The sequence below is a fragment of the Salvelinus fontinalis genome, chromosome 12 (assembly GCF_029448725.1).
Source record: "Salvelinus fontinalis isolate EN_2023a chromosome 12, ASM2944872v1, whole genome shotgun sequence".
Lineage (NCBI taxonomy): Eukaryota > Metazoa > Chordata > Actinopteri > Salmoniformes > Salmonidae > Salvelinus > Salvelinus fontinalis.
In genome coordinates this window covers 40,243,780-40,271,681 of record NC_074676.1, presented here as the reverse complement: position 1 = coordinate 40,271,681, position 27,902 = coordinate 40,243,780, and the positions used below count along the sequence as shown (strand labels likewise).

The 27,902-nt window shown below is 44.3% G+C and overlaps 2 protein-coding genes across 5 annotated transcripts; one reads left to right on the top strand and one right to left on the bottom strand.

Annotated features, from left to right (window-relative positions):
• The first annotated feature begins 431 nt into the window (after positions 1-431).
• acot11b (acyl-CoA thioesterase 11b) lies at positions 432-20,365 on the top strand. Of its 4 annotated transcripts, none has more exons than XM_055940780.1 (17): positions 432-1,961; positions 2,159-2,222; positions 3,112-3,310; positions 3,541-3,610; positions 3,778-3,838; positions 4,177-4,278; positions 4,411-4,546; positions 13,206-13,359; positions 14,467-14,586; positions 14,869-15,007; positions 15,228-15,283; positions 15,550-15,616; positions 15,787-15,870; positions 16,251-16,384; positions 16,566-16,697; positions 16,951-17,077; positions 19,046-20,365. In XM_055940780.1, the coding sequence occupies exons 1-17, from the start codon at positions 1,864-1,866 to the stop codon at positions 19,202-19,204; spliced, it is 1,902 nt and encodes a 633-aa protein (XP_055796755.1). In that variant the 5' UTR covers positions 432-1,863; the 3' UTR covers positions 19,205-20,365. The 4 variants fall into 4 exon arrangements, with proteins under 4 accessions (XP_055796755.1, XP_055796754.1, XP_055796756.1 ...); XM_055940779.1 differs by having other exon boundaries at positions 2,156-2,222; XM_055940781.1 differs by lacking the exon at positions 14,467-14,586 and having other exon boundaries at positions 2,156-2,222.
• A 163-nt stretch (positions 20,366-20,528) lies between these two features.
• lrriq3 (leucine rich repeats and IQ motif containing 3) lies at positions 20,529-27,541 on the bottom strand. Its single transcript, XM_055939313.1, has 7 exons — positions 27,038-27,541; positions 26,331-26,651; positions 26,095-26,225; positions 25,451-25,589; positions 24,737-24,872; positions 23,816-24,545; positions 20,529-20,700 (listed from the first exon to the last, which is right to left on the bottom strand). Exons 1-7 carry the CDS (start codon positions 27,314-27,316, stop codon positions 20,529-20,531), a joined length of 1,908 nt encoding a protein of 635 aa, XP_055795288.1. The 5' UTR covers positions 27,317-27,541.
• Positions 27,542-27,902: the final 361 nt, after the last annotated feature.

Sequence of the window (27,902 nt, the reverse complement as noted above, 5' to 3'; positions counted from 1 at the left end):
GGGTACGCAGCTGGAGGTTGAATGTTTGAATGGGTACAGGACTATAAAAAGTTTGGGAACCACTGCAGACTATGAGTTATCTTTCAGGGGCCCATGTGGTATAGGCCTGTACAGGGATGTAACTTTAGTTTTAGAAGTGGGGGGAACATTATTTTTATTTTATTTTTTTATCCAGTCAGATAACACTCCAAATAGCCTACCCGACCGCTCGGAAACGTACGCATGGTTCTAAAGCACACTTTTGTATCATATTCCAATGATAAAACTTGGGGGGGACAGAAATTCAATTTCAGAATGTGGGGGGGACATTACATTCATCTAATGAGAAATAAACTATGTCCCCCCCACATTCTGAAATTGAATTTCTGTCCCCCCCAAGTTTTATCACTTCTAAAACTAAAGTTACATCCCTGTATAGGCCTATACTACAAGGTCCCCTGAAAGACCTCATAGTCTGCAGTGGTTCCCAAACGTTATGCCATCTGTCAATAGATCTGAACCTTTATGGCACAGCTCATGCAGTACATGGTCATTGGATCTGGATTAAGCTTCATTTGGGTTGTTCACTCTCAATCACTACATTGGTGATAGAAGTGGGGTAATCGCTGAGACTTCCCTGTTTACATTAAGTTGTGTATTTGGAACACTTTATGAGAGAGGAGGAATAGTGTTACCTCCCTTGGACAGAGGTCTGACCTATGGCACAGGTAGTATCTGCAGGGGCACTGGGTCGTGTACTTTATTTTCCCAATCAATGCAAGTGATTTGGTTTATTTCTCATTAGATTAATGTAAATATTCACTTTATAAAAATGAATCATTTATAAAAGATCTGATATAACAAAGAGTTTTATTTAACCAGGCAAGTCAGTTAAGAACAAATTCTTATTTACAATGGCGACAGGTTTGGACCAATTGTGCACTGCCCTATGGGACTCCCAATCACAGCCAGATGTGATGCAGCCTGGATTCGAACCAGTGACACCTCCTGTCCTAGACCACTGCGCCACTTGGGAGGTCATGAACATCTTTGTTTATATATCTCAAATAAATCTTTCAAAATGATTCATAATTCTAAAGTGAATATTTACATGAATCTAATGAGAAATGAACCAATTGCACATCATTGCAAGCCCAATAGAACAGCAGAGTATTTAACCTACTATGAACGTTTTTACAATACTGCATGATGTTCCTCTGCCCAGTTTTAAAAACAATAACCAATACCACTGGGGCGACCAGTGGCGCTCTTTCATGTAGATCTCCGCTTTAAATATTTAAAACTATTAATGGGCCATTTCCACAGTAAAGTTCCACCTTAAAAAGTGTAATTTAAATTGGTCCCCACCTCCAGCAACAGGAGGTGTGTCTGCTCTGTTTAGCGGCGTCATGCCACCAGTGATGTATTTAAACCCTTGATTGCAGACGCTATGTATTGGTAATTGAGAGTTTCGAGAAGCCGCCGGTCGGCCATATTGGCACTCTCCATTAGAGCAGTCATAGGAAATCATGGAATTCTACCGTATTTCAATTAAATGTTTCAATGACAAAATCACATGTTATTTATTTATTTTTTATTTTTTTTGTAGTGGGGACAGTAACAGTACTCTGAAAAAAAAAATGTATTTGTATGTTTAGCTCACATAATATATTTAAAAGTATGCATTAAGGTGTCTGTAATATAATAAACGTGTCAAAAACGAAACTTGACGTTAATAAATGCATTTCTATAGCTTCCAAAATCTTTTTGAGAACGCAGGAGGAGAACCAAGATGGCTGCGCGGTGGAATCAGTATTCCAATGTTTTTATACATCATTGCATGCATGCCACACAGTTGAGTCCGAAGAATGAAGGAATTGGCAGATGGTGTGCAGATTTTTTTACACGAGACTGAAAAGTTTTGTTTTGCTTAATCATTCATGCAAATGTGACCTGACCATCTGCAGAAAAGTTCCCTTTGGGTAAGTCTATTTTATTGTCTTGGGAAATTATGTAAAACGTTTAAAGAGCGATTGCCTAGTCATTGTTTTTACTCTGTCACGTTTTACTCTGTCAATCTATTCCATCAGTGAGTGACTCATTCCACCACGCGTATAGCCTAGTAGTCTCATGAGTGTGAGATAAACGAATAACATGACGAATCCCGTTTGTACAGTAGACCAGTCTATTGGACGTCACTGCTACTGCTCCACGAAGTCGCATGTCCGGCGAGCACGAGACAGGTGACCATTTATTTGAACAGACAGTTGATAATACAAATAGACTGCAACATTCTATTTTAGCCGTGATAGAAGAATACACTGTAGTCTATTCTTTTGACGTTGATTTCGTTTCAACCAGATGTGTAGTCTAGTCAGGGGAGTCTTTCGAGTTTCCTATCCAATTCACTCAGGGTATTATTATACAGCATTACATAGTGTTCATCGAGGGAAAAACATGTTTTTAAGTAATCTATCTGATGACAAACTGAGCTGCAGATTTTTCCCAAGTAAAGCACCTTGTTTTGTGAAGCACAATAACTATTTTGTTGGGGCAGTTGCTCTGGTTTAAAATGAGTGTGCTGCTTGAGCGAAGTATTATTTGAAGGCACAAAAACAGGAGAAAATTGCAAAAAAAAAGAGGAACAACATGTTTAATTGAGACGTGATTACTCTTTTGTATAAGTTATTTTGGTATTTCCATGAGACCCATTGTATAAACAAAGCAGTTAGGGTGGGAATTGCCTCTTGTTCACCTATAGTCCTTCTGAGAGGCTTAGCTCAGACTGAAATAATCTGTTTTGTTCTGAATTATTTTTCCTTGTAACTAGATTAAGATTTCCTCGAATGTATAAATAGGGTGCCTCTAAGACCTTGGCATAATGAACTAATATAATCATTTATTCAAAGAGCTTGAATAACTACAATATTCTTTATCGTTTGTATTCTAAAACCAACCTAGCAGCAGCACCTTTTTAAGAGATGAAACGGTGTACAATAAATTAACACTTATAACACTATAAACACTATAAATTGTTATAACACCATGCATGACACACTAGATTGAGACTATCCCTTTCAAGTACTGTAATAAACTTTAGCTTCTACTTTTCCCCTGTGTCCCGCTGTACAGTCCAGAGTCATGTCGTGTGAGAAGGGCGACGGAGACCCCATGGAGGATCCCCTCTTCATCCTGGAGAGTGGCGAGGTGTACAGGAACCCCACAGAGGTCAAGATGAGCCAAATCGTGATGCCCTGCCACGCCAACCACTGTGGAGAGCTCAGCGTAGGACAGCTGCTCAAGTGGATGGACTCCACAGCCTGCCTGTCTGGTGAGCTATAACCTCATAGTATGACCTCTAAAGAAAAAGTTGTGCCTCTCAAGTCCCAACCTGGGGCTCTGGCCCAAAATAGTACACTTTTTGGAAATAATGTGTAATTTGGGACACTGACTGCAGCCCTCCGAGACGTAGCATGAGATCAACAGCTATGGAGTCCTGTCAGCTGAGAAGGCACGTATGTACTGTACATGTGATGTTTGTGGACCTCTATGTTGTCACAGCTGAAAGACACGCTGGGTCTCCCTGTATTACTGCCTCTGTTGACGACATCCACTTTGAGCACACTATAGGGTAAGTATTTCACTTCTTGAAACATACCTTTTCAGTATATTTACAGTGACTTATAGCTTTTAGCTTAGCCACAGAAAGGAGGGGCTGGTGTTCTTCTGTTCACACTGTAACCACTGTCCAATGTTGATCATAGAAATGTATGTTTTTTTTTTTTTTTTTTTACGCAGAGTCGGACAGGTTGTTAACATCAAGGCAAAAGTGAACAGAGCCTTCACATCCAGCATGGAGGTTTGTGGGGACACCATCTTTGATCTTTGTGTAGTAAATATTGAATCTATTGAATTGTTGTTTTGAAATCATTAATAATGTATGTCGGGGAGAGAAATGATACACAATGCTGTTCCATAATAGAGGATCCCTGTTTACAACCTGTGTTCTTTACTGTAGAATCTAGTCCCGTTTTAATTCACCAAATGGTAACCTATGCTCTGCGTTCAATGATAAAAATGTACAATTAGGGAATAGAGGGCACCATTTGGGACGCGACCTTACTAATATATGTATGTAACAATATGTCTGGCACTCTGCCTGGTGTCATGATATGATGCCATGTGGACTATCCGCAGGTGGGCATCACGGTAAACTGTGAGGACCTGTTCAGTAGCTGCCAGTGGAACGTGTGCAATGCCTTTGCCACCTTTGTGGCGCGACGCACCGAGGAGGGGAAGGTGAGGGCTGAAGAGCGAGGGGGCAACCATCTTGGTTTGACAGTGTTGGACGTATCAACCACATCAATATGTCATGCTTCAATAGGAGGACACACGCACAGTGTTGGGGTGTGTGTGTGTGTGTGCGCGCAGGTGCAGCTGAAGCAGGTGATTCCACGGACGCAGACCGAGCAGATGGAGTACAGCATCGCTGCAGAGAGGAGGAGGATGAGACTGACTCATGCTGAGATCATCACAGACCTACTGAGCAACAACACAGCTCAACTAGGTATTATATTGTCAACACATAGCTCAACTAGGTATTATACTGTCAACACACAGCTCATCTAGGTATTATACTGTCAACACACAGCTCAACTAAGTATTATACTGTCAACACACAGCTCAACTAGGTATTATACTGTCAACACACCGCTCAACTAGGTATTATACTGTCAACACACAGCTCAACTAGGTATTATACTGTCAACACACAGCTCAACTAGGTATTAAACTGTCAACACACAGCTCATCTAGGTATTAAACTGTCAACACACAGCTCAACTAAGTATTATACTGTCAACACACAGCTCAACTAAGTATTATACTGTCAACACACAGCTCAACTAGGTATTATACTGTCAACACACCGCTCAACTAGGTATTATACTGTCAACACATAGCTCAGCTAGGTAGTATACTGTCAACACACAGATCAACTAGGTATTATACTGTCAACACACAGCTCAGCTAGGCATTATACTGTCAACACACAGCTAAACTAGGTAGTATACTGTCAACACACAGCTCAACAAGGTATTATCCTGTCAACACACAGCTCAGCTAGGTATTATACTGTCAACACACAACTCAGCTAGGTATCATACTGTCAACACACAGCTCAACTAGGTAATATCCTGTCAATACACAGCTCAGCTAGGTATTATACTGTCAACACACAAACACATCTCAACTAGGTAACTGTCAACAGACAGCTCAACTAGGTATTATACTGTCAACACACAGCTCAACTAGGTGTTATACTGTCAACACACAGCTCAGCTAGGTATTATACTGTCAACACACAGCTCAACTAGGTATGATACTGTCAACACACAGCTCAACTAGGTAGTAGACTGTCAACACACAGATCAACTACGTAGTAGACTGTCAACACACAGATCAACTAGGTATTATACTGTCAACACACAGATCAACCAGGTATTATACTGTCAACACACAGCTCAACAAGGTATTATCCTGTCAACACACAGCTCAACTACGTAGTAGACTGTCAACACACAGATCAACTAGGTATTATACTGTCAACACACAGATCAACCAGGTATTATACTGTCAACACACAGCTCAACAAGGTATTATCCTGTCAACACACAGCTCAGCTAGGTATCATACTGTCAACACACAGCTCAACTACGTAGTAGACTGTCAACACACAGATCAACTAGGTATTATACTGTCAACACACAGATCAACCAGGTATTATACTGTCAACACACAGCTCAACAAGGTATTATCCTGTCAACACACAGCTCAGCTAGGTATCATACTGTCAACACACAGCTCAACTAGGTAATATCCTGTCAACACACAGCTCAGCTAGGTATTATACTGTCAACACACAGCTCAGCTAGGTATTATACTGTCAACACACAGCTCAACTAGGTAACTGTCAACACACAGCTCAGCTAGGTAACTGTCAACACACAGCTCAGCTAGGTATTATACTGTCAACACACACCTCAGAACACACCTCAGAACACAGCTCAGCACACAGCTCCACACACAGCTCAACACACAGCTCAACAAACAGCTCAACACACAGCTCAACTAGGTAGTATACTGTCAAAACACAGCTCAACACACAGCTCAACACACAGCTCAACTAGGTATTATACTGTCAACACACAGCTCAACACACAGCTCAACACACAGCTCAACACACAGCTCAACACACAGCTCAACTAGGTATTATACTGTCAACACACAGCTCAACACACAGCTCAACACACAGCTCAACACACAGCTCAACTAGGTATTATACTGTCAACACACAGCTCAACACACAGCTCAACTAGGTAGTATACTGTCAAAACACAGCTCAACACACAGCTCAACACACAGCTCAACTAGGTATTATACTGTCAACACACAGCTCAACACACAGCTCAACACACAGCTCAACACACAGCTCAACAAGGTAGTATACTGTCAACACACAGCTCAACACACAGCTCAACACACAGCTCAACACACAGCTCAACACACAGCTCAACTAGGTATTATACTGTCAACACACAGCTCAACACACAGCTCAACACACAGCTCAACACACAGCTCAACACACAGCTCAACTAGGTAGTATACTGTCAACACACAGCTCAACACACAGCTCAACTAGGTAGTATACTGTCAACACACAGCTCAACACACAGCTCAACACACAGCTCAACACACAGCTCAACACACAGCTCAACTAGGTATTATACTGTCAACACACAGCTCAACACACAGCTCAACTAGGTAGTATACTGTCAACACACAGCTCAACACACAGCTCAACTAGGTAGTATACTGTCAACACACAGCTCAACACACAGCTCAACTAGGTAGTATACTGTCAACACACAGCTCAACACACAGCTCAACTAGGTATTATACTGTCAACACACAGCTCAACACACAGCTCAACACACAGCTCAGCTAGGTAGTAAACTGTCAACACACAGCTCAACACACAGCTCAACACACAGCTCAAATAGGAGGTATACTATCAACACACAGCTCAACACACAGCTCAACACACAGCTCAACACACAGCTCAACACACAGCTCAACACACAGCTCAACACACAGCTCAACTAGGTAGTATACTGTCAAGACTTTGGAACTATGGCATTGAGTCTTTCCTGACCATGTGACCTGACCAGGGAATCCTCTAGTTACAGCTTATGAGGCCTCTTTATTAAGGCCCTAGCTATATGGCAGGGGTGGCAGACTCTTTCCATAGAGGGCCGAGTGTCTGCAGGTTTTTGTTTTTTCCTTTAAATTAAGATCTAGACAACCAGGTATGGGGAGTTCCTTACTATTTAGTGACCTTAATTTATCAATCAAGTACAAGGGTGAAGCGAAAACCAGCAGACACTCCGCCCTCCGTGGAATGAGGTGAACACGTGGTATAAGGACCCTACAAGGCCCTAGTTACAGTTTAGAAGGACCATAGAAATAGAATGAATAGAACGGCCTTTGAAGCTCTAACCCTGACTATTGACTGGTAAACTCGTGGGTGCACTCGCAATGGTTGCCTGGTATTGTGATGCAATAATTTCCATGGTATTTTGGAATATTCTATCAACTGATGGTGGATTGCCAAAGTAATGTAAATGTTCATTCAAATGATGCTAACTGATGTGGCTCATGCAATGGAATGTATCTTTTGTAATGTCAGTTGAGATCAAATCAAATCAAATCAAATTTTATTAGTCACATACACATGGTTAGCAGATGTTAATGCGAGTGTAGCGAAATGCTTGTGCTTCTAGTTCCGACAATGCAGTAATAACCAACAAGTAATCTAACCTAACAATTCCACAACTACTACCTTATACACACACAAGTGTAAAGGGATAAAGAATATGTACATAAAGATATATGAATGAGTGGTGGTACAGAACGGCATAGGCAAGATGCAGTAGATGGTATAGAGTACGGTATATACATATGAGATGAGTACTGTAGGTTATGCAAACATAAAGTGGCATAGTTTAAAGTGGCTAGTGGTACATGTATTACATAAAGATGGCAAGATGCAGTAGATGATATAGAGTACAGTATATACATATGAGATGGGTAATGTAGGGTATGTAAACATTATATTAAGTGGCATTGTTTAAAGTGGCTAGTGGTACATTTTTACATAATTTCCATCAATTCCCATTTTTAAAGTGGCTGGAGTTGAGTCAGTATGTTGGCAGCGGCCGCTCAATGTTAGTGGTGGCTGTTTAACAGTCTGATGGCCTTGAGATAGAAGCTGTTTTTCAGTCTCTCGGTCCCTGCTTTGATGCACCTGTACTGACCTCGCCTTCTGGATGATAGCGGGGTGAACAGGCAGTGGCTTGGGTGGTTGTTGTCCTTGATGATCTTTATGGCCTTCCTGTGACATCGGGTGGTGTAGGTGTCCTGGAGGGCAGGTAGTTTGCCCCCGGTGATGCGTTCTGCAGACCTCACTACCCTCTGGAGAGCCTTACGGTTGTGGGCGGAGCAGTTGCCGTACCAGGCAGTGATACAGCCCGACAGGATGCTCTCGATTGTGCATCTGTAGAAGTTTGTGAGTGCTTTTGGTGACAAGCCGAATTTCTTCAGCCTCCTGAGGTTGAAGAGGCGCTGCTGCGCCTTCTTCACGACGCTGTCTGTGTGGGTGGACCAATTCAGTTTGTCCGTGATGTGTACACCGAGGAACTTAAAACTTTCCACCTTCTCCACTACTGACCCGTCGATGTGGATAGGGGGGTGCTCCCTCTGCTGTTTCCTGAAGTCCACAATCATCTCCTTTGTTTTGTTGACGTTGAGTGTGAGGTTATTTTCCTGACACCACACTCCGAGGGCCCTCACCTCCTCCCTGTAGGCCGTCTCGTCGTTGTTGGTAATCAAGCCTACCACTGTAGTGTCATCCGCAAACTTGATGATTGAGTTGGAGGCATGCATGGCCACGCAGTCGTGGGTGAACAGGGAGTACAGGAGAGGGCTCAGAACGCACCCTTGTGGGGCCCCAGTGTTGAGGATCAGCGGGGTGGAGATGTTGTTACCTACCCTCACCACCTGGGGGCGGCCCGTCAGGAAGTCCAGGACCCAGTTGCACAGGGCGGGGTCGAGACCCAGGGTCTCGAGCTTGATGACGAGTTTGGAGGGTACTATGGTGTTAAATGCTGAGCTGTAATTGATGAACAGCATTCTCACATGGGTATTCCTCTTGTCCAGATGGGTTAGGGCAGTGTGCAGTGTGGTTGCGATTGCGTCGTCTGTGGACCTATTGGGTCGGTAAGCAAATTGGAGTGGGTCTAGGGTGTCCGGTAGGGTGGAGGTGATATGGTCCTTGACTAGTCTCTCAAAGCACTTCATGATGACGGAAGTGAGTGCTACGGGGCGGTAGTCGTTTAGCTCAGTTACCTTAGCTTTCTTGGGAACAGGAACAATGGTGGCCCTCTTGAAGCATGTGGGAACAGCAGACTGGGATAAGGATTGATTGAATATGTCCGTAAACACACCAGCCAGCTGGTCTGCGCATGCTCTGAGGACGCGGCTGGGAATGCCGTCTGGGCCTGCAGCCTTGCGAGGGTTAACACGTTTAAATGTTTTACTCACCTCGGCCGCAGTGAAGGAGAGCCCGCAGGTTTTGGTAGGGGGCCGTGTCAGTGGCACTGTATTGTCCTCAAAGCGGGCAAAAAAGTTGTTTAGCCTGTCTGGGAGCAAGACATCCTGGTCCGCGACGGGGCTGGTTTTCTTTTTGTAATCCGTGATTGACTGTAGACCCTGCCACATACCTCTTGTGTCTGAGCTGTTGAATTGCGACTCGATTTTGTCTCTGTACTGGGACTTAGCCTGTTTGATTGCCTTGCGGAGAGAATAGCTACACTGTTTGTATTCGGTCATGCTTCCGGTCACCTTGCCCTGGTTAAAAGCAGTGGTTCGCGCTTTCAGTTTCACGCGAATGCTGCCGTCAATCCACGGTTTCTGGTTTGGGAATGTTTTAATCGTTGCTGTGGGTACGACATCGTCAATGCACTTCCTAATGAACTCGCTCACCGAATCAGCATATTCGTCAATATTGTTGTTGGACGCAATGCGGAACATATTCCAATCCGCGTGATCGAAGCAGTCTTGAAGCGTGGAATCAGATTGGTCGGACCAGCGTTGAACAGACCTGAGCGCGGGAGCTTGTTGTTTTAGTTTCTGTTTGTAGGCTGGAATCAACAAAATGGAGTCGTGGTCAGCTTTTCCGAAAGGGGGGCGGGGGAGGGCCTTATATGCGTCGCGGAAATTAGTATAACAATGATCTAGGGTTTTTCCAGCCCTGGTAGCACAATCGATGTGCTGATAGAATTTAGGGAGTTTTGTTTTTAGATTAGCCTTGTTAAAATCCCCAGCTACGATGAATGCAGCCTCAGGGTGTGTGGTTTCCAGTTTACAAAGAGTCAGATAAAGTTCGTTCAGGGCCATCGATGTGTCTGCTTGGGGGGGAATATATACGGCTGTGATTATGATCGAAGAGAATTCCCTTGGTAGATAATGCGGTCGACATTTGATTGTGAGGAGTTCTAGATCAGGTGAACAGAATGACTTGAGTTCCTGTGTGTTGTTATGATGATCACACCACGTCTCGTTAATCATAAGGCATACCCCCCCGCCCCTCTTCTTACCAGAAAGATGTTTGTTTCTGTCGGCGCGATGCATGAAGAAACCAGCTGGCTGCACCGACTCCGTTAGCGTCTCTTGAGTTAGCCATGTTTCCGTGAAGCAGAGCACGTTGCAATCCCTGATGTCTCTCTGGAATGCTACCCGTGCTCGGATTTCATCAACCTTATTGTCAAGAGACTGGACATTGGCGAGTAGTATGCTAGGGAGTGGAGCGCGATGTGCCCGTCTCCGAAGCCTGACCAAGAGACCGCTACGTTTGCCCCTTTTACGGCGTCGCATAGGGTCCCCTGCTGGGATCAGATCCATTGTATTGGGTGGAAGGCAAAACACTGGATCCGTTTCGGGAAAGTCATATTCCTGGTTATAACGATGGTGAGTTGACGTTAATCGTATATTCAGTAGTTCCTCCCGACTGTATGTAATGAAACCTAAGATTACCTGGGGTACCGATGTAAGAAATAACACATAAAAAAACAAAATACTGCATATTTTCCAAGGAACACGAAGCGAGGCGGCCATCTCGGTCGGCGCCATCTTTAACGGAGTTGACTCAACAAATCAAAGCACAGATTGTAGGGTACACTTCCTGGTTTTACTTCCTGGCATGGGTACACTCCAAGTGGATGCCAGTCCACCTATTATGCCATCATTGACTTGAATGGAGACACCCTTTTTATTCATTCTGTTTCTATGATAAGGCTTCCTTTAAGGCCCTAGTTAGAGCTTATAAGGCCCATGTACAGTGCATTCAGGAAGTATTCAGACCCCTTCCCTTTTTCCACATTTTGTTCGGTTACAGCCTTATTCTAAAATGGATGACATTCATTTTGTTCCTCATCAATCTACACACAATACCCAAAATGACAAAGCGAAAATGTTTTTTAGACATTTTTGCAAATCTATTCAAAATAGAAATACCGTATTTAGGTAAGTATTCAAACCCTTTGCTATGACAATCAAAATTGATTTCACGTGCATCCTGTTCCCATTGATCATTCTTGATGTTTATACAACTTGATTGGAGTCCACCTGTGGTAAATTCATTTGATTGGACATGATTTAGAAAAGCACACACCAGTCTATATAAGGTCTCGCAGTTGACAGTGCATGTCGGAGTAAAAACCAAGCCATGAGGTTGAAGGAATTGTCCGTAGAGCTCCGAGACAGGATTGTGTCGAGGCACAGATCTGGGGAAGGGTACCAAAACATTTCTGCAGCATTGAAGGTCCCCAAGAACACAGTAGCCTCCATCGTTCTTAAATGGAAGAAGTTTGGAACCACTAAGACTCTTCTTGCAACTGGCTGCCCGCCCAAACTGAGCAATCGGGGGAGAATTGGCCTTGGTCAGAGAGGTGACCAAGAACCCAATGGTCACTCTGACAGAGTTACTATGTGGAGATGGGAGAACCTTCCAGAAGGACAGCCATCTCTGCATGACTCCACCAATCAGGCCTTTATGGTAGAGTTGCCAGACGGAAGCCACTCTTCAGTAAAAGGCACATGACAGCTCGCTTGGAGTTTGCCAAAAGGCACCTAAAGATTGAACTCTTTGGCCTGAATGCCAAGCATCACATCTGGAATAAACCTGGCACCATTCCTATGGTGAAGCATGGTGGTGGCAGTGGGGATGTTTTTCAGCAGCATAGACTGGGAGACTAGTCAGGATGGAGGGGAAATGTACAGAGATCCTTGATGAAAACCTGCTCCAGAGCACTCAGGACCTCCGACTGGGGCGAAGGTTCACCTTCTAACAGGACAACGACCCGAAGCACACAGCCAAGACAACACAGGAGTGGCTTCGGGACAAGTCTCTGAATGACCTTGAGTGGCCCAGCCAGAGCCCTGACTTGAACCTGATCGAACATCTCTGGAGAGACCTGAAAATAGCTGTGCAGCGATGCTCCCCATCCAACCTGACAGAGCTTGAGAGGATCTGCAGAGAAGAATGGGAAAAACTCCCAAATACAGGTGTGCCAAGCTTGTAGCGTCATACCCAAGATGACTAGAAGTTGTAATTGCTGCCAAATGTGTTTCAGCAATGTACTGAGTAAAGGGTCTGAATGTTAATGTGGTATTTCAGTTTTGTTATATATTTTTTGCAACATTTTTTAATTGTTTTTGCTTTTGCTTCGTCATTATGGGGTATTGTGTGTAGATTTATGAGGGGAAAAACAATTAAATCTACATTAGAATAAGGCTGTAACATAACAAAATATGGAAAAAGTCATGGGTTCTAAATATTTTCCGAATGCACTGTAAATCCTCAGGGCGGCAGGGGGTTAAGCGTGTTGGGCCAGTAACCGAAAAGTTGACGTAAATGTAGTTATAGCTTATAAGGTCCTAGTTATAGCTGATAAGGCACTATTTATAACCTTTACATGTCACAGGATACCGCAGATGTCCAAGTCCCACTTATCTCTAATATGAAATGATATCAGTGGCAGTCACACCCGTGCCCAGCCTGGTGAACAGCAGCATTACAGTCTAGTGTGTGTCTGTGTGCGTGCCAACAGGAGAGTGTCAGGAATACCAGGGTGCGGTGTCAGCAGAGCGAACACGGGTGGAGAGCGTGGAGTTGGTGCTGCCTCCCCATGCCAACCACCAGGTCAGCACCTTCGGGGGTCAGATCATGGCCTGGATGGAGAACGTGGCCACCATCGCAGCATGGTGAGTGTCTGGTCTGTAGCCTGTCCTTCTCATAGAGATAATGAGGTTTCTTACTGTGACAGAATATGGAGATAGTATATATTAAAGGCCCCATGCAGACGTAATTTCTGGGTAACAAGTACCTTACTGTGATTGTTTTTCAATTCAAATTGTCAAACATAAACAAAAATATCAATATCTCAAACAAGAATTTTGCTCGGACTGTCTGAGTGGGGAGGGGAAAAGTAAAAACTAGCTGTCATGGGCAGAGAGGGTTGGACCTCTCTTTCTTATTTGTCTATTAACTAGTTAACTGCCTGCTGATGTCACCAGACAGACCAAAAGCTCTTACTCTCAAAGGGCATTATCATCATTTGAACGGTATTATTCCAACCTCATAGTGTGGAAATATATATAACACAGAAAAATCACACTTTGACTGCACTGATCTTTTAATATACACTGACCAAAAATATAAACACAACATGTAAAGTGTTGGTCCCATGTTTCATGAGCTGAAATAAAAGATCCCAGAAATGTTCCATAAGCACAAAAAGCTTATTTCTTTTACATTTTGCGCACAAATATTTGTTTACATCCCAGTTAATGAGCATAACTCCTTTGCCAAAAGAATCCATCCACCTGACAGGTGTGGCATATCAAGAAGCTGATTAAACAGCATGATCATTACACAGGTGCACCTTGTGCTTTGGACAATAAAACACTTTAAAATGTGCAGTTTTATCACACAACACAATGTCACTGATGTCTCAAGTGTTGGGGGAGCGTTGCTGAGGAATATTTCTGTCTGTAATAAAGCTCTTTGTGGGAAAAACTCATTCTGATTGGCTGGGCCTGGCTCCCACCCATGGCTGCACCCCTGCCCAGTCATGTGAAATCCATAGGTTTCAATTGACTGATTTCCTTATATGTAACTCAGTAAAATCTTTGAAATTGTTCCATGATGCATTTTATATTTTTGTTCAGTGTATTTAGTAGAATGAGTAGATGATCTGAAACCAGGTTGACTTTTTCTTCTGGAGAATAAATGTGATAATGCTCTTAGTCTAATATGCTCGCTTTCCTTCATTCCCTCCCTCTCTCGCTCATCTCACTCTTACTCTCTAGTCGTCTGTGTAATGCTCACCCCACTCTGAGGACCATAGACATGTTCCACTTCCGGGGCCCGTCTCACATCGGTGACCGGCTGGTGCTAAAGGCCATTGTTAACAATGCCTTCAAACACAGGTGAAACACAAGTCTTATTCATTAGGCACCAAACTGAAGAAAATGAGAACCACTTGTTCTCAACCACAGTCCAATAACAACCGCCTGTTTTCGTTTCTGTTGAAAAACATAGATTTTTTGTTGTTGCTGCGGTGAGCCCTAATGAACTGAATTAACTCAATTTCAGCTTTGAGGGATATTTACTGGCAACCTACAATGAATGGGAAACTGGTATGGCAACCTTTTATGTTTGTATGATATTAGTCTATGTAACCTATTTGTGCTTGTGTGTGGGTGTTCCAGTATGGAGGTGGGTGTATGTGCAGAGGCCTACCAGGGTGCGGGTGCATTGCGGCACATCAACAGCGCCTTCATGACCTTTGAGGTGCTGGACAAGGACAGGAAGCCACGTACATTACCCCGGATACGACCCGAACCTGTGGTGAGTTCTGCAGATGACCTCAGAAGAACAGGCTGTTGGACCTGTGGAGTGTGTGTGAGAGCTAGAGAGTGTGTGTGTGTGTGTGTTTATGGGGGTAAATGTATATTGAGAAATGCCATATGGTTGTTGAATTTGTAATGTTAAGAGATACATGCCTTTGCTTATCCAATGTTGGTGCAGAACTGTGAAAGCCCATTTCACTTGTTTATTTAATTGTCAGGATGGGAAGAGGCGCTATCAGGAGGCTATTGCTAGGAAGAAGATCCGTCTGGATAGGTGAGGAGATGAAAATCATCACAGTACTATTCCCCATTTCTATCAGTTAGTGCAGGGGGTGTCAAACTCATTTTTCCCCTCCAGTAGATGAGCCCCCCCGCAAAAAATGTATTATATACAGTATATCATTTTTTTGCTAAGACATCATGCCAGGCCACATTAAATCAGGCTGATTGAGTGATACCCCTGAATTAGTGTGTAAACCAAACCATTGAGTCAACACATTTTCATCTGTTTTGACATCACTATACACTGTCTGTTTACAGAAAGTACATAATCTCCTGCAAGCAAACGGAGGTTCCTCTGTCTGTGCCCTGGGACATCAGCAACCAGGTAACACACAAACGGACCACAACCTACTACTACTCCTCCTAGATGAAATGTGTTGTTTTGGGGTTTGGTAACAGATTTAACACTCTACTGCCTCCCTGTGTACTGGCCTGTGCTTGTTTTGAAACAACAATCATTCTTCTGATTCAGAATCCAAACCTTATTTTCCCCAGATGTATCTCAGCTACAACAATGTGTCTGCACTGAAAATAATGGCTGCTCGAAGCAACTGGATGTTAAGCTCTGAGAAAAATAAGGTTAGTATTGTAAGTAGAAAAGTGTAAGAATATGATTGAACACCATTGATATTATTCATTAGAATGATGTTGAAGGATTGCATGTGTCCCCTCTCCTCCTCCCCACTGTCTAATCAAATCATTACTTTCTAATGCACAGTCATAGTTGCACCCCCCCCCCCCCGAATTCGGCCCACACGTTGATTTGATTAAGTTGGGACTGGGAGGAAGGAATGTGCAACAAGTCAACCGTCTTTCTTAAAGGAGCTAGCTACATGTAACATTCCACTAAATAGCACTAAATGTCAATAATATATGTCTGCGGTAGTAAAGGAATAGGCTCTGCTTTAACCTGTAAAGATTCTATATTCATGATATATTCCTTCCTGATCTGTTCCAAGGTCAGCCTGTACACGCTGGAGGAGAACCAGATACTGTGTTTTAAGGTGGAGACTCATGTCACTGTTCCTGCTGAACAGGCATTCCATCTGCTCTCAGACCTGCGCAGGAGACATGAGTGGGACAGGCATTACCAGTGGGTAACACATTCACAACTGATGTAGTCACAACAGTCACAGCTAGTCAGAACACAGCCACAAGTGGTCACAACCATTCACAAAGTAGTTACTATAATCCTTTTGATATCCATGGATTGAAATCTACATTTGGATTGAAACCTCCATTTCAGTGTGCCTTTTCCCTTTCGTCCTATGTAGAAAGTGTGATGTGATCATCCAGGCAGATGAGGATGACACTATCTACCGCGTGGCCACTCCGTGTGTCAGTAAGGGGGGGAAGGGCCAGGACTTCATCCTCCTGGCCTCTAGGAGGAAGCCCTGTGACTCCAGGTAACACTGCCTGTCTGTCATCCATCAGCATCCTGACTTCATCAATATGCTTTATGTTTTGCTTGGTCATTGTTCCCCAATGACTCAACAATCCTTCCTACTTTCCAATGGCACTACATTATTGTTATGTTCTCACTTCACCATAACTTACCCGGGTCTGGTTGTGTCCCACAGTACTGTATCTATCAACCTGCCCAATTCCACATCTTTATCACGCTCTAATGGTGTGATCCACCTCTTCTGTCCACCTCAGGGACCCGTACCTGATTGCCCTGCGCTCTGTCACCCTGCCGACCCACCCTGCCACTGAGGACTACACCCGGGGGGAGGTGCTCTGTGCCGGCTTCAGTATCTGGGAGGAGTCCAACGCTGTCACCAAGGTGGGCCAATGGGGCTCTTCGCTAGCTAAGCGAAAAGCTTGCCTGGTCCCAGATGTTTGTGCTGTAAAGCCGACTTCTATGGTCATTGTCATGTCAAACATGACAGCAACCGTAGTTGGTAAGACAGTAGAAACAGATCTGGGACCAGTTAGCTCAGTGATTTTCTTCATCCCACAGTGTATACACCTTATCCTGTAAGTTGAGTGTGGAAAGAAGTGCAAGCTTTCTACCCACCCTCTTCGGGAGGACAAAAATAAATTGAGTTTTTACATCTTTTTCTTTTGTTGTTACATACACATTTTACATACATGGTACTTTTTATATTTTTCTACAGTAGTTACATAGCAAGAATAAAGACTTTTGATATACATTACATCTAGATAGATGATAAACTCAGCAAATAAAGAAACATCCCTTTTTCAGCACCCTGTCGTTCAAAGATAATTCGTAAAAATCCGAATAACTTCACATATCTTCATTGTAAAGGGTTTAAACACTGTTTCCCGTGCTTGTTCAATGAACCATAAACAATTCATGAACATGCGCCTGTGGAACGGTCGTTAAGACACTAACAGCTTACAGACGGTAGGCAATTAAGGCCACAGTTATGAAAGCTTAGGACACTCAAGAGGCCTTTCTACTGACTCTGAAAAACACCAAAAGAAAGATGCCTAGGGTCCCTGATCATCTGTGTGAACGTGCTTTAGGCATGCTGCAAGGAGGCATGAGGACTGCAGATGTGGCCAGGGCAATAAATGTCAATGTCCGTACTGTGAGACGCCTAAGACAGCGCTACAGGGAGACAGGATGGACAGCTGATCGTCCTCGCAGTGGTAGACCACGTGTAACAACATCTGCACAGTATCGGTACATCCAAACATCACACCTGCGGGACAGGTACAGGATGGCAACAACAATTGCCCAAGTTACACCAGAAACGCACAATCCCTTCATCAGTGCTCAGGCTGTCCGCAATAGGCTGGGAGAGGCTGGATTGAGGGCTTGTAGGCCTGTTGTAAGGCAGGTCCTCACCGGCAACAACGTTGCCTATAGGCACCAACCCACTGTCGCTGGACCAGACAGGACTGGCAAAAAGTGGTCTTCTCTGACGAGTCGCGGTTTTGTCTCACCATGGGTGATTGTCAGTTTCGCGTTTATCGTCGAAGGAATGAGCGTTACACTGAGGCCTGTACTCTGGAGCGGGATTGATTTGGAGATGGATGGTCCGTCATGATCTGGGGCAGTGTGTCACAGCATCGTCGGACAGAGCTTGTTGTCATTGCAGGCAATCTCAACACTGTGCGTTACAGGGAAGACATCCTCCTCCCTCGTGGTACCCTTCCTGCAGGCTCATCCAGACATGACCCTCCAGCATGACAATGCCACCAGCCATACTGCTCGTTCTGTGCATGATTTCCTGCAAGACAGGACTGTCAGTGTTCTGTCATGGCCAGCGAAGAGCCCAGATTGCAATCCCATTGAGCATGTCTGGGACATGTTGGATCGGAGGGTGAGGGCTAGGGCCATTCCCCCCCCCAACATTTCTGGGAACTTGCAGGTGCCTTGGTGGAAGAGTGGGGTAACATCTCACAGCAAGAACTGGCAAATCTGGTGCAGTCCATGAGGAGATGCACTGCAGTACCTAATGCAGCTGGTGGCCACACCAGATACTGACTGTTACTTTTGATTTTGACCCCCCCCCCCTTTGTTCAGGGAGACATTATTCAATTTCTGTTAGTCACGTCTGTGGAACTTGTTCAGTTTATGTCTGTTGTTGAATCTTGTTATGTTCATAAAAATATTTACACATGTTACGTTTGCTGAAAATAAACGCAGTTGACAGAGAGGACGTTTCTTTTTTTGCTGAGTTTAGTACTTCTACATTATACATCATGTTTTCAGTCAAATATTATAGAACATGTGCTTTTTTTTTTTTTTGGACCACATTGTCTCTGTGTTTTACCTCAGATCTCCTACTACAACCAAGCCACGCCAGGAGTCCTCCCTTACATCTCCAACGACATTGCAGGCCTTTCCTCAAGTTTCTACGGCACCTTCCACTCCTGCAACAAGTACCTGGAGGAGAACAGAGACAGCCTGGCCGTCCTGCCCCCCTCTGACCTGTGACCGAATGGTTTCATCATGCTGGCCCAGCACCTCCTACCCTATCCACCCCTCTCCTCCTTAGGAGATCTAGGAGATAGTTCTGGGATACCCCCCTCTCGACTTCAACTGCCAAGGAAATCAGGACTTATGCATTTCTAAAATGTGGGATTTTCAAATGTGGGATTAGTCAAAGGACTTTTTGTTGTTACTACTGTTACTGTCTTTGATGTGATATTCCAGTGTACATTTTCTACACTACAAGTTACTTACTTATTGCAGTTGTGCTATGTATTAAATGTTGGATCTTATCTGGGCATTAAAACAGTTAGTAGCCCTATGAACATGAGAAGTATGCAAATTAGTTTGTTATGCTGCAGTTAGGCTCCCAAGTGGCGCAGCAGTCTGAGGCACTGCATCTCAGTGCAAGAGGCATCACTAGAGTCCCTGGTTCGAATCCAGGAGGTTTCACATCCGGACGTGATTGGGAGTCCCATAGCGCGGCTCATAATTGGCCCAGCATCGTCCGGGTTTGGCTAGGGTAGGTCAACTTTGTAAATAAGAATTTGTTCCTAACTGACTTGTCTAGTTAAATACTCTTAGACTGCCAGAACTTAGCCTGGTCCCAGTTTGGCATGACAATGACCATGGCAATTACTTGGCTATACAGCACAAACATATCTGGGACCAGGCTATTTAGACCTAATCTTTTTAAAATGTGCAATACTACGCTCTGTATTAAATGTTAGATCTTATCTGGGCATTTAAACAGTTAGTAGCCCTATGAACATGAGACATGCAAATTGGTTTGTTATGCTGCAGTTGAGTCTGACATGCTTGTACATGTTCTGCCTTGTCTCTAGCTACTGAACTGTGGATAAAAAAAGCAGACTAGTTCATGCCTGAGCATTTAGATGCAGCTTGTTTTAAAATACTGGGAGGATATTTCCTACCTCATTGAATCATGTTTGTAATCAACCTTTCAAATCTGTAGTCAAGATGTACATTGACTGTAATTTTGATTTGAGAGACTAATCTCAAAGAGACAAACGGTTAGCTTAAAAAAAAAAAAAAAAAAAAAAAAGAAAACAGATGTGGACAATGGCCAAGTATTTCAACATGAGTAGACGCCATGAGGTGAATGAATTGCTGTGATTTCACTCAAACAATAAACACTAGACCTTGGTTTGACCTCTCTTGTTCATCTTCTTGGAATCCTCACATTCCTTACTCCTTGTGGTTTCATAAACAGAATTAAAGATAAACAAATAGCCCCCCAAAATACAGTTCATAGCATTTAACTCTTGAGAAGCATGGTGGAGGGATACAGGGGGACCAGAGGTGGTGATCAGGCAGTCTGGTTGACCGGTACAGGATGCAGGACCTCCATCTTGGCATGGCTGGCCTTCACACTGGCCACTCTCTCCTGGGCTCGGAGGAGTTGGTTGGTGTGCTTCGTGGCCAGATAAGTGTCTCTGTTCACTCTGGATGTAATGGCCTCCTCCTTTAGAGACTGTTGCCTGTAATACGTAACAGATAACACGAGAATGGTCCCACTTTAAAATAACTTCCAAGGCTTTATGAAGCCTTCAAAAACCGTTTATAACACTCATAGATAACACTCACTCAACATTCATAGATGCCTCTCAAATTATCAATAATCATGCCATGCTAAATACAGTGCCTTCGGAAAGTATTCAGACCCCTTGACTTTTTCCACATTTTGTTACTTGACAGCCCAATTCTAAAATGTATTAAATATTTTTTTCCCTCAGCAATCTACACACAATACCCCATAATGACAAAGCGAAAACAGGATTTTAACAGGATTTTAGGCAAAACATTAAAAAAAGAAGGAATTATCCGTAGAGCTCTGAGTGGCCTCCATCATTCTTAAATGGAAGAAGTTTGGAACCACCAAGACTCTTCCTAGAGCTGGCCGCCCAGCCATACTGAGCAATCAGGGGAGGAGGGCCTTGGTCAGGGAGGTGACCAAGAACCCAATGGTCACTCTGACAGAGTTCTAGAGTTCCTTTGTGGAGATGGGAGAACCTTCCAGAAGGACAACCATCTCTGCAGCACTCCACCAATCAGGCCTTTATGGTAGAGTGGCCAAATAGAAGCCACTCCACAGTAAAAGGCACATGACAACCTGGTCTGATGAAACCAAGATTGAACTCTTTGGCCAGAATGCCAAGCGTCACGTCTGGAGGAAACCTGGCACCATCCCTATGGTGAAACATGGAGGTGGCAGCATCATGCTGTGGGGAGGTTTTTCAGTGGCAGGGACTGAGAATAGTCAGAATAGAGGCAAAGATGAACAGAGCAAAGTACATAGAGAGCCTTGATGAAAACCTGCTCCAGAGCGCTCAGGACCTCAGACTGGGGCGAAGGCTCACCTTCCAACGACCCTAAGCACACAGCCAAGACAACGCAGTAGTGGCTTCGGGACAAGTCTCAATGTCCTTGAGTGGCCCGGACTTGAACCCGATCGAACATCTCTGGAGAGACCTGAAAATAGCTGTGCAGGAACGCTCCCCATCCAACCTGACAGAGCTTGAGAGGATCTGCAGAGAAAAATGGGAGAAACTCCCCAAATACAGGTGTGCCAAGCTTGTAGCGTCATAACCAAGAAGACTCAAGGCTGTAATCACTGCCAAAGGTGCTTCAACAAAGTACTGAGTAAAGGGTCTGAATACTCATGTAAATGTGATATTTCAGTTTTATTTTTTTCATAAATTAGCAAAAATTTCTAAACCTGTTTTTGCTTGGTCATTATGGGGTAGTGTGCGTAGATGAATGAGGGTAAAAATGATTTAATCAATTTTGGAATAAGGCAGTAACGTAACAAAATGTGGAAAAAGTCGAGGGGTCTGAATACTTTCTGAATGCACTGTAGGTGGTAGAAAAATGGGTCTATTATAATATTTCTTATATATTATTATTATACACTGCTCAAAAAAATAAAGGGAGCACTTAAACAACACAATGTAACTCCAAGTCAATCACACTTCTGTGAAATCAAACTGTCCACTTAGGAAGCAACACTGATTGACAATAAATTTCACATGCTGTTGTGCAAATGGAATAGACAAAAGGTGGAAATTATAGGCAATTAGCAAGACACCCCCCAAAACAGGAGTGATTCTGCAGGTGGTGACCACAGACCACTTCTCAGTTCCTATGCTTCCTGGCTGATGTTTTGGTCACTTTTGAATGCTGGCGGTGCTCTCACTCTAGTGGTAGCATGAGACGGAGTCTACAACCCACACAAGTGGCTCAGGTAGTGCAGTTCATCCACGATGGCACATCAATGCGAACTGTGGCAAAAAGGTTTGCTGTGTCTGTCAGCGTAGTGTCCAGAGCATGCAGGCGCTACCAGGAGACAGGCCAGTACATCAGGAGACGTGGAGGAGGCCGTAGGAGGGCAACAACCCAGCAGCAGGACCGCTACCTCCGCCTTAGTGCAAGGAGGTGCACTGCCAGAGCCCTGCAAAATGACCTCCAGCAGGCCACAAATGTGCATGTGTCAGCATATGGTCTCACAAGGGGTCTGAGGATCTCATCTCGGTACTTAATGGCAGTCAGGCTACCTCTGGCGAGCACATGGAGGGCTGTGCGGCCCCACAAAGAAATGCCACCCCACACCATGACTGACCCATCGCCAAACCGGTCATGCTGGAGGATGTTGCAGGCAGCAGAACGTTCTCCACGGCGTCTCCAGACTCTGTCACGTCTGTCACATGTGCTCATGTGCTCAGTGTGAACCTGCTTTCATCTGTGAAGAGCACAGGGCGCCAGTGGCGAATTTGCCAATCTTGGTGTTCTCTGGCAAATGCCAAACGTCCTGCACGGTGTTGGGCTGTAAGCACAACCCCCACCTGTGGACGTCGGGCCCTCATACCACCCTCATGGAGTCTGTTTCTGACCGTTTGAGCAGACACATGCACATTTGTGGCCTGCTGGAGGTCATTTTGCAGGGCGCTGGCAGTGCACCTCCTTGCACTAAGGCGGAGGTAGCGGTCCTGCTGCTGGGTTGTTGCCCTCCTACGGCCTCCTCCACGTCTCCTGATGTACTGGCCTGTCTCCTGGTAGCGCCTGCATGCTCTGGACACTACGCTGACAGACACAGCAAACCTTTTTGCCACAGTTCGCATTGATGTGCCATCGTGGATGAACTGCACTACCTGAGCCACTTGTGTGGGTTGTAGACTCCGTCTCATGCTACCACTAGAGTGAGAGCACTGCCAGCATTCAAAAGTGACCAAAACATCAGCCAGGAAGCATAGGAACTGAGAAGTGGTCTGTGGTCACCACCTGCAGAATCACTCCTGTTTTGGGGGTGTCTTGCTAATTGCCTATAATTTCCACCTTTTGTCTATTCCATTTGCACAACAGCATGTGAAATTTATTGTCAATCAGTGTTGCTTCCTAAGTGGACAGTTTGATTTCACAGAAGTGTGATTGACTTGGAGTTACATTGTGTTGTTTAAGTGTTCCCTTTATTTTTTTGAGCAGTGTACATTTCACATGAAACAGCTACAGTATTTAGGCTTTATAAATGGTTTTAAAATCATACTGAATGACAATGATAAGATGAGTTTAGAGGTGATCCTCTTGCTGACCCTACAGTACCTGTCCTCTATGCATCCCTTTATGCGTTCCCTCTGAATCCTGGACTGCTGCCTGCTGCTGGCAACCATGACACTCCTCTCCTGCTGGGCGTGACTCTGCCTCTGCCGCACAGCATGCCTGTTGACCGTCTTGGACAGGAAGGCATGCTGCCTGCTGAAGGCGATAACCATGGCCCGTTCCGATGCACGCCTCCTCTTCACCTCCAGGAACACAGCGTGTTTCTGCCTGACCTCCTGCACCTCCCTGTCCCGGCTAGCTCTCAGCAGGGCCAGGGCCCCCTCCACCTCCTTCTGCTCCTTCTCTCTCACCTGGAGCACTACCTCCCTGCGGGCCTCCAGGAGGCCGTGGCGCTGGCCCTGGGCGCCCTCCCTCCGAGCTTGGGAATGGGCCACCTGCTGGGCCCTCCTCTGCAGGGCCTCGGCCTGCTCCCTCATCCGGTAGGCCCGCTGGATCACCTGGAAGGGGGCTAGGCTGATGGAGCCAAGGCAGCGACCCATCAGACGCTTCTCGGCGTTGATTAGGGGTGGTCGAGGGTGGGGCAGCTTGGGAGGCTCGGGACGCTGTGTGTGGAACAGGCGGATGGCGCTGCGGATGTCCCGTCCCCCCTGCTGCCGGGAGATGAGCATGTTGCTGACAGGCTCGACCTGGTGGACCAGAGCCTTGAAGCCGATGAGGCGGAAACACATTTTCCCAAGCTTCTCTTCATAGAACTCCTCTGCAGCAGTGAATTCTGATCAGAGACAGACAAGATCATCACAAATATACTCCAATAACACTATTGTGATGATTAGAATGGTCATACTGGAGTCTAATGTTACTCTTACATCTGCACACCAAATGACACCCTATCCCCTATATAAGTCCTTGGTCAAAAGTAGTGCACTATATAGGGAATAGTGTGCGATTTGAGATGCAACCTACCTCTTTCCGCCTCACTGTACTTGGCTCTGTTGGATCTCATGGTCTTACTGTTCTGAGTGGTGTTATGCGGAGGACTGATGTCTTTCTGTTTCTTGGCCTCTAAAGACGCCTGGCTTGTCACCACCTCTTGTAAAACCTGTCAAACAGGGAAAAAACACTTCTTTAGTTCACATGTAATTACATATATTGCATGGGAAAATGCATGGGAAAACGAAAATAGCTGTCACAGAAACATGTCAACTTTTTACCTCTGGGCTACCAGCCTGCACCAATTTCTTCAGATTGACATACAATCTCTTGATTTTCGCATCTTGCCCTTCGTGCCTCTGCAGAACATTCTCAGATCATGACAAATGTTGTTTACTAAAACAGAAACTCTACAAATATTATCAGATGTTTGCCTAGTTGTTTATTTTTAAATGGTTTCACAATGACAGTATTCATAGAACTTATACATGACCCATTTCATCCATGTCTGAAAATTAAAGTGGAATAATGGAGGCCATAAAAGCTGGATTGAGTGGGTGTTTCATTCTAGGAGTATCAAGTGTCTTATAGTAGGAGTAATGATCTACAATCAGGTCCCCCCCTGTCCATGTAATCTTATGTATTATGATCTAAAAGCAAAACGGATCCTAGATCAGCATTCCCACTCAGAGCCGGTTGACACTGAGCTACATTGCAGGGTGTAATGAAATTATTGGGGGTCCAAACCTGCAGGTGCTGTTTAGCTGTGCACTCTTTGACCCATGTCTCCTCCTGGGTCTGTTGACTGTCTGTCTCCACAGAGGCAATGGGGGACAGATGGACTCTGATGCTGAACCTCTCCCGGCTCGGCACAGCAGGGACAAGTCTGACAGAATAAAAACAGATAACATTTCAGTGAAACACGATGACACAGAATACACAAGGAAAGAGAGGTGATTGTCTGCGGTCAATGAGCTATAGGAAAATGATCTCCTATACGAGGCTTTGGTTTCCTATATAAATCAATTCTTTAAAGGGATAATCAGAAGTTGAAACAATAACAGTGTTCTCCGCACCACTGTTTTGGTAAAAAGCTGAGGGATGGGACTGGAGAAATGTAATTACTCTCAAAGGACTGACCATCAATGATCTAAAAATTATAGTTTTAACCATGTTTTGAGGCTATACAGTGTTTGTTTACAAACATTGGAGTAAAACAAGCTAATATTTGGGGTTCTGATGGGGTGCGACAGTTATATTCTTCAAGAATCAATGGGTACATATCATTAATTTATAAGTCAAAATATTGATGTAGCAACTGCTGATTGCCCCTTTTATGGAATACTTGTGTCAATTTTCATTGAACAGTATGGCAACAGTAAATGCTTTACCCAAGCCTTTTTCTGGTCAGATGTCCCCTGATCCACCGTTGGATGATCAACGTTGGAGAATAAACGGACTGGATCCTATTGACCTCTGATATAATCTTATGGATTGCTCTCATTTCTCTCTGATAAGGCCCCTGGATGAGACAATTTAAATGTTTATGGAAAAATGATGGAGGATACACCATGGATATAACATGGGAAACACATTTCAAATGACATCAAGAAGGCCTACAAACCACCTTAGCTGCTGGATAGAGGTTCAAGTAAAAATTACGACAGAGGGTTTTGAAATGCAGAGGGAGGATCCAGTTTTCAATGATCTCCTCGTCAGAGACCACAAAGTTATCCAGAGCCTTCAGTGACCAGATGCTGTTGATGATGCAGTGTCTGTAGTTTCCCTTTAGGCTGAGCGGTGTGTCGTAGAGGGTCAATGCTGTGAGGTTAGGACAGCCTGACAAACCCTCAATGTTCTTTCTAGTCCCCATGTTGTTGTCATGGAGATGGAGCAGCTGGAGTCGTCTCAGGCTGTCCCAGAACACTACGCCGGGGAGTTGGGTTATCTGAAAGACAGATGGAATACATCTATCTAGCTCTGGTCCAGGGCTTTACTGCCCATTCATCTATTAATGAGTAGCAGTAACACCCTAGACCAGAGCTAGAATACATCATGCTCACATTTCATATTCTGAATGCAAGGCATCTGCCAAATTCCAAAAAAGAGAGCAAGATACAGTATTAACCATGATGTTTAGTATGATACAGAATATAAATGGTTTAAAACAATCAGATACAGACAGTATCAATCAGGTATAGCAAAGGAACCTTGATATACCACTCAAATCAAGTGAATTGAGTCATATCTTGGTCTCCCTCAGAAAGAGGTCTTCTGATATCAATGGGATTTCCTGGTTATATAAAGGTTAGGCCTTAATTAAATAAAAAGTACCTGATTTCCTTTAAGATCCAACTTCACTATATGCACACATGTGATGAGAGCATCTATCGTGGATATAAAATTGTCCGCCAAGATGCATACTCTTAGTGACCTGCAGCTTCCCACATTATCCAGGTTTTTCAGCAGTAAGCAGCTCAGATTGACCATAACAACCTGTTGAGGGTCAGTCTCTTTCTCCACCAGGTCCAAACCTGGTCCCTGTCCATGGCTTAATATAAGGGACTCCGAGCAGGTCACCAGGTATTTCCTTTGGGCATCAAGTGAATCCATTTCTTTAGTGGTCTTCACATTTTCCCTCTGATTTGAAGAGGCATATTACACATGCTAGTGGTCATAATACAATAATAGCCTAGCCACATTTGTTTAAAAAAACTGAACAAAGTTAATAAAACCAAAAGTTAGCACGTAGAACATAGGACAATCATGAGTTGATTGTAAAATATTTTGCTATTTCATATAAGAATTTTGCTCACTCTTGCAGTGCTGCCGTCTCTGTGAACTGAAAGGTTTTCATGTTGTCATGGATACAGTTAATATGTACATTTGCGCTGTGCGGAAGCGTCAGACAGCAAGCATGGTGTGTTGACCGTGCGGTTCTCGCTTTGCTGTCATCCGAATAAAATAGGTGTTATCATAAACTTTTGGCCAATGTCGCTATCGACAACTAACTGTATATATGACGGGGTTATTGGCTATTTAAACGTCTGAAAGAAACGAACGGATGACTAAATGTTGAAAATAAATGTTTATCTGAATGTAGGTTATGAATTGGATTGCGTTTATCATTGAACATTTAGCACACACATTTCTACAATCATCACAAGTCCTACACTATCATAGCTGGCATCATGCCTAC

Excerpts from the sequence above, each read along its gene's own strand:
- lrriq3 (XM_055939313.1), bottom strand. The coding sequence starts at position 27,316 with ATGGATTCACTTGATGCCCAAAGGAAATACCTGGTGACCTGCTCGGAG. Across the intron at positions 24,546-24,736 it reads GTACAGTGAGGCGGAAAGAG|AATTCACTGCTGCAGAGGAG; the intron begins GTAGGTTGCATC and ends GTCTCTGATCAG. Across the intron at positions 20,701-23,815 it reads AAGGGATGCATAGAGGACAG|GCAACAGTCTCTAAAGGAGG; the intron begins GTACTGTAGGGT and ends TACGTATTACAG.
- acot11b (XM_055940779.1), top strand. The coding sequence starts at position 1,864 with ATGGTGTGCAGATTTTTTTACACGAGACTGAAAAGTTTTGTTTTGCTT. Across the intron at positions 15,284-15,549 it reads AAGAAGATCCGTCTGGATAG|AAAGTACATAATCTCCTGCA; the intron begins GTGAGGAGATGA and ends GTCTGTTTACAG. Across the intron at positions 16,385-16,565 it reads GAGTGGGACAGGCATTACCA|AAAGTGTGATGTGATCATCC; the intron begins GTGGGTAACACA and ends CGTCCTATGTAG.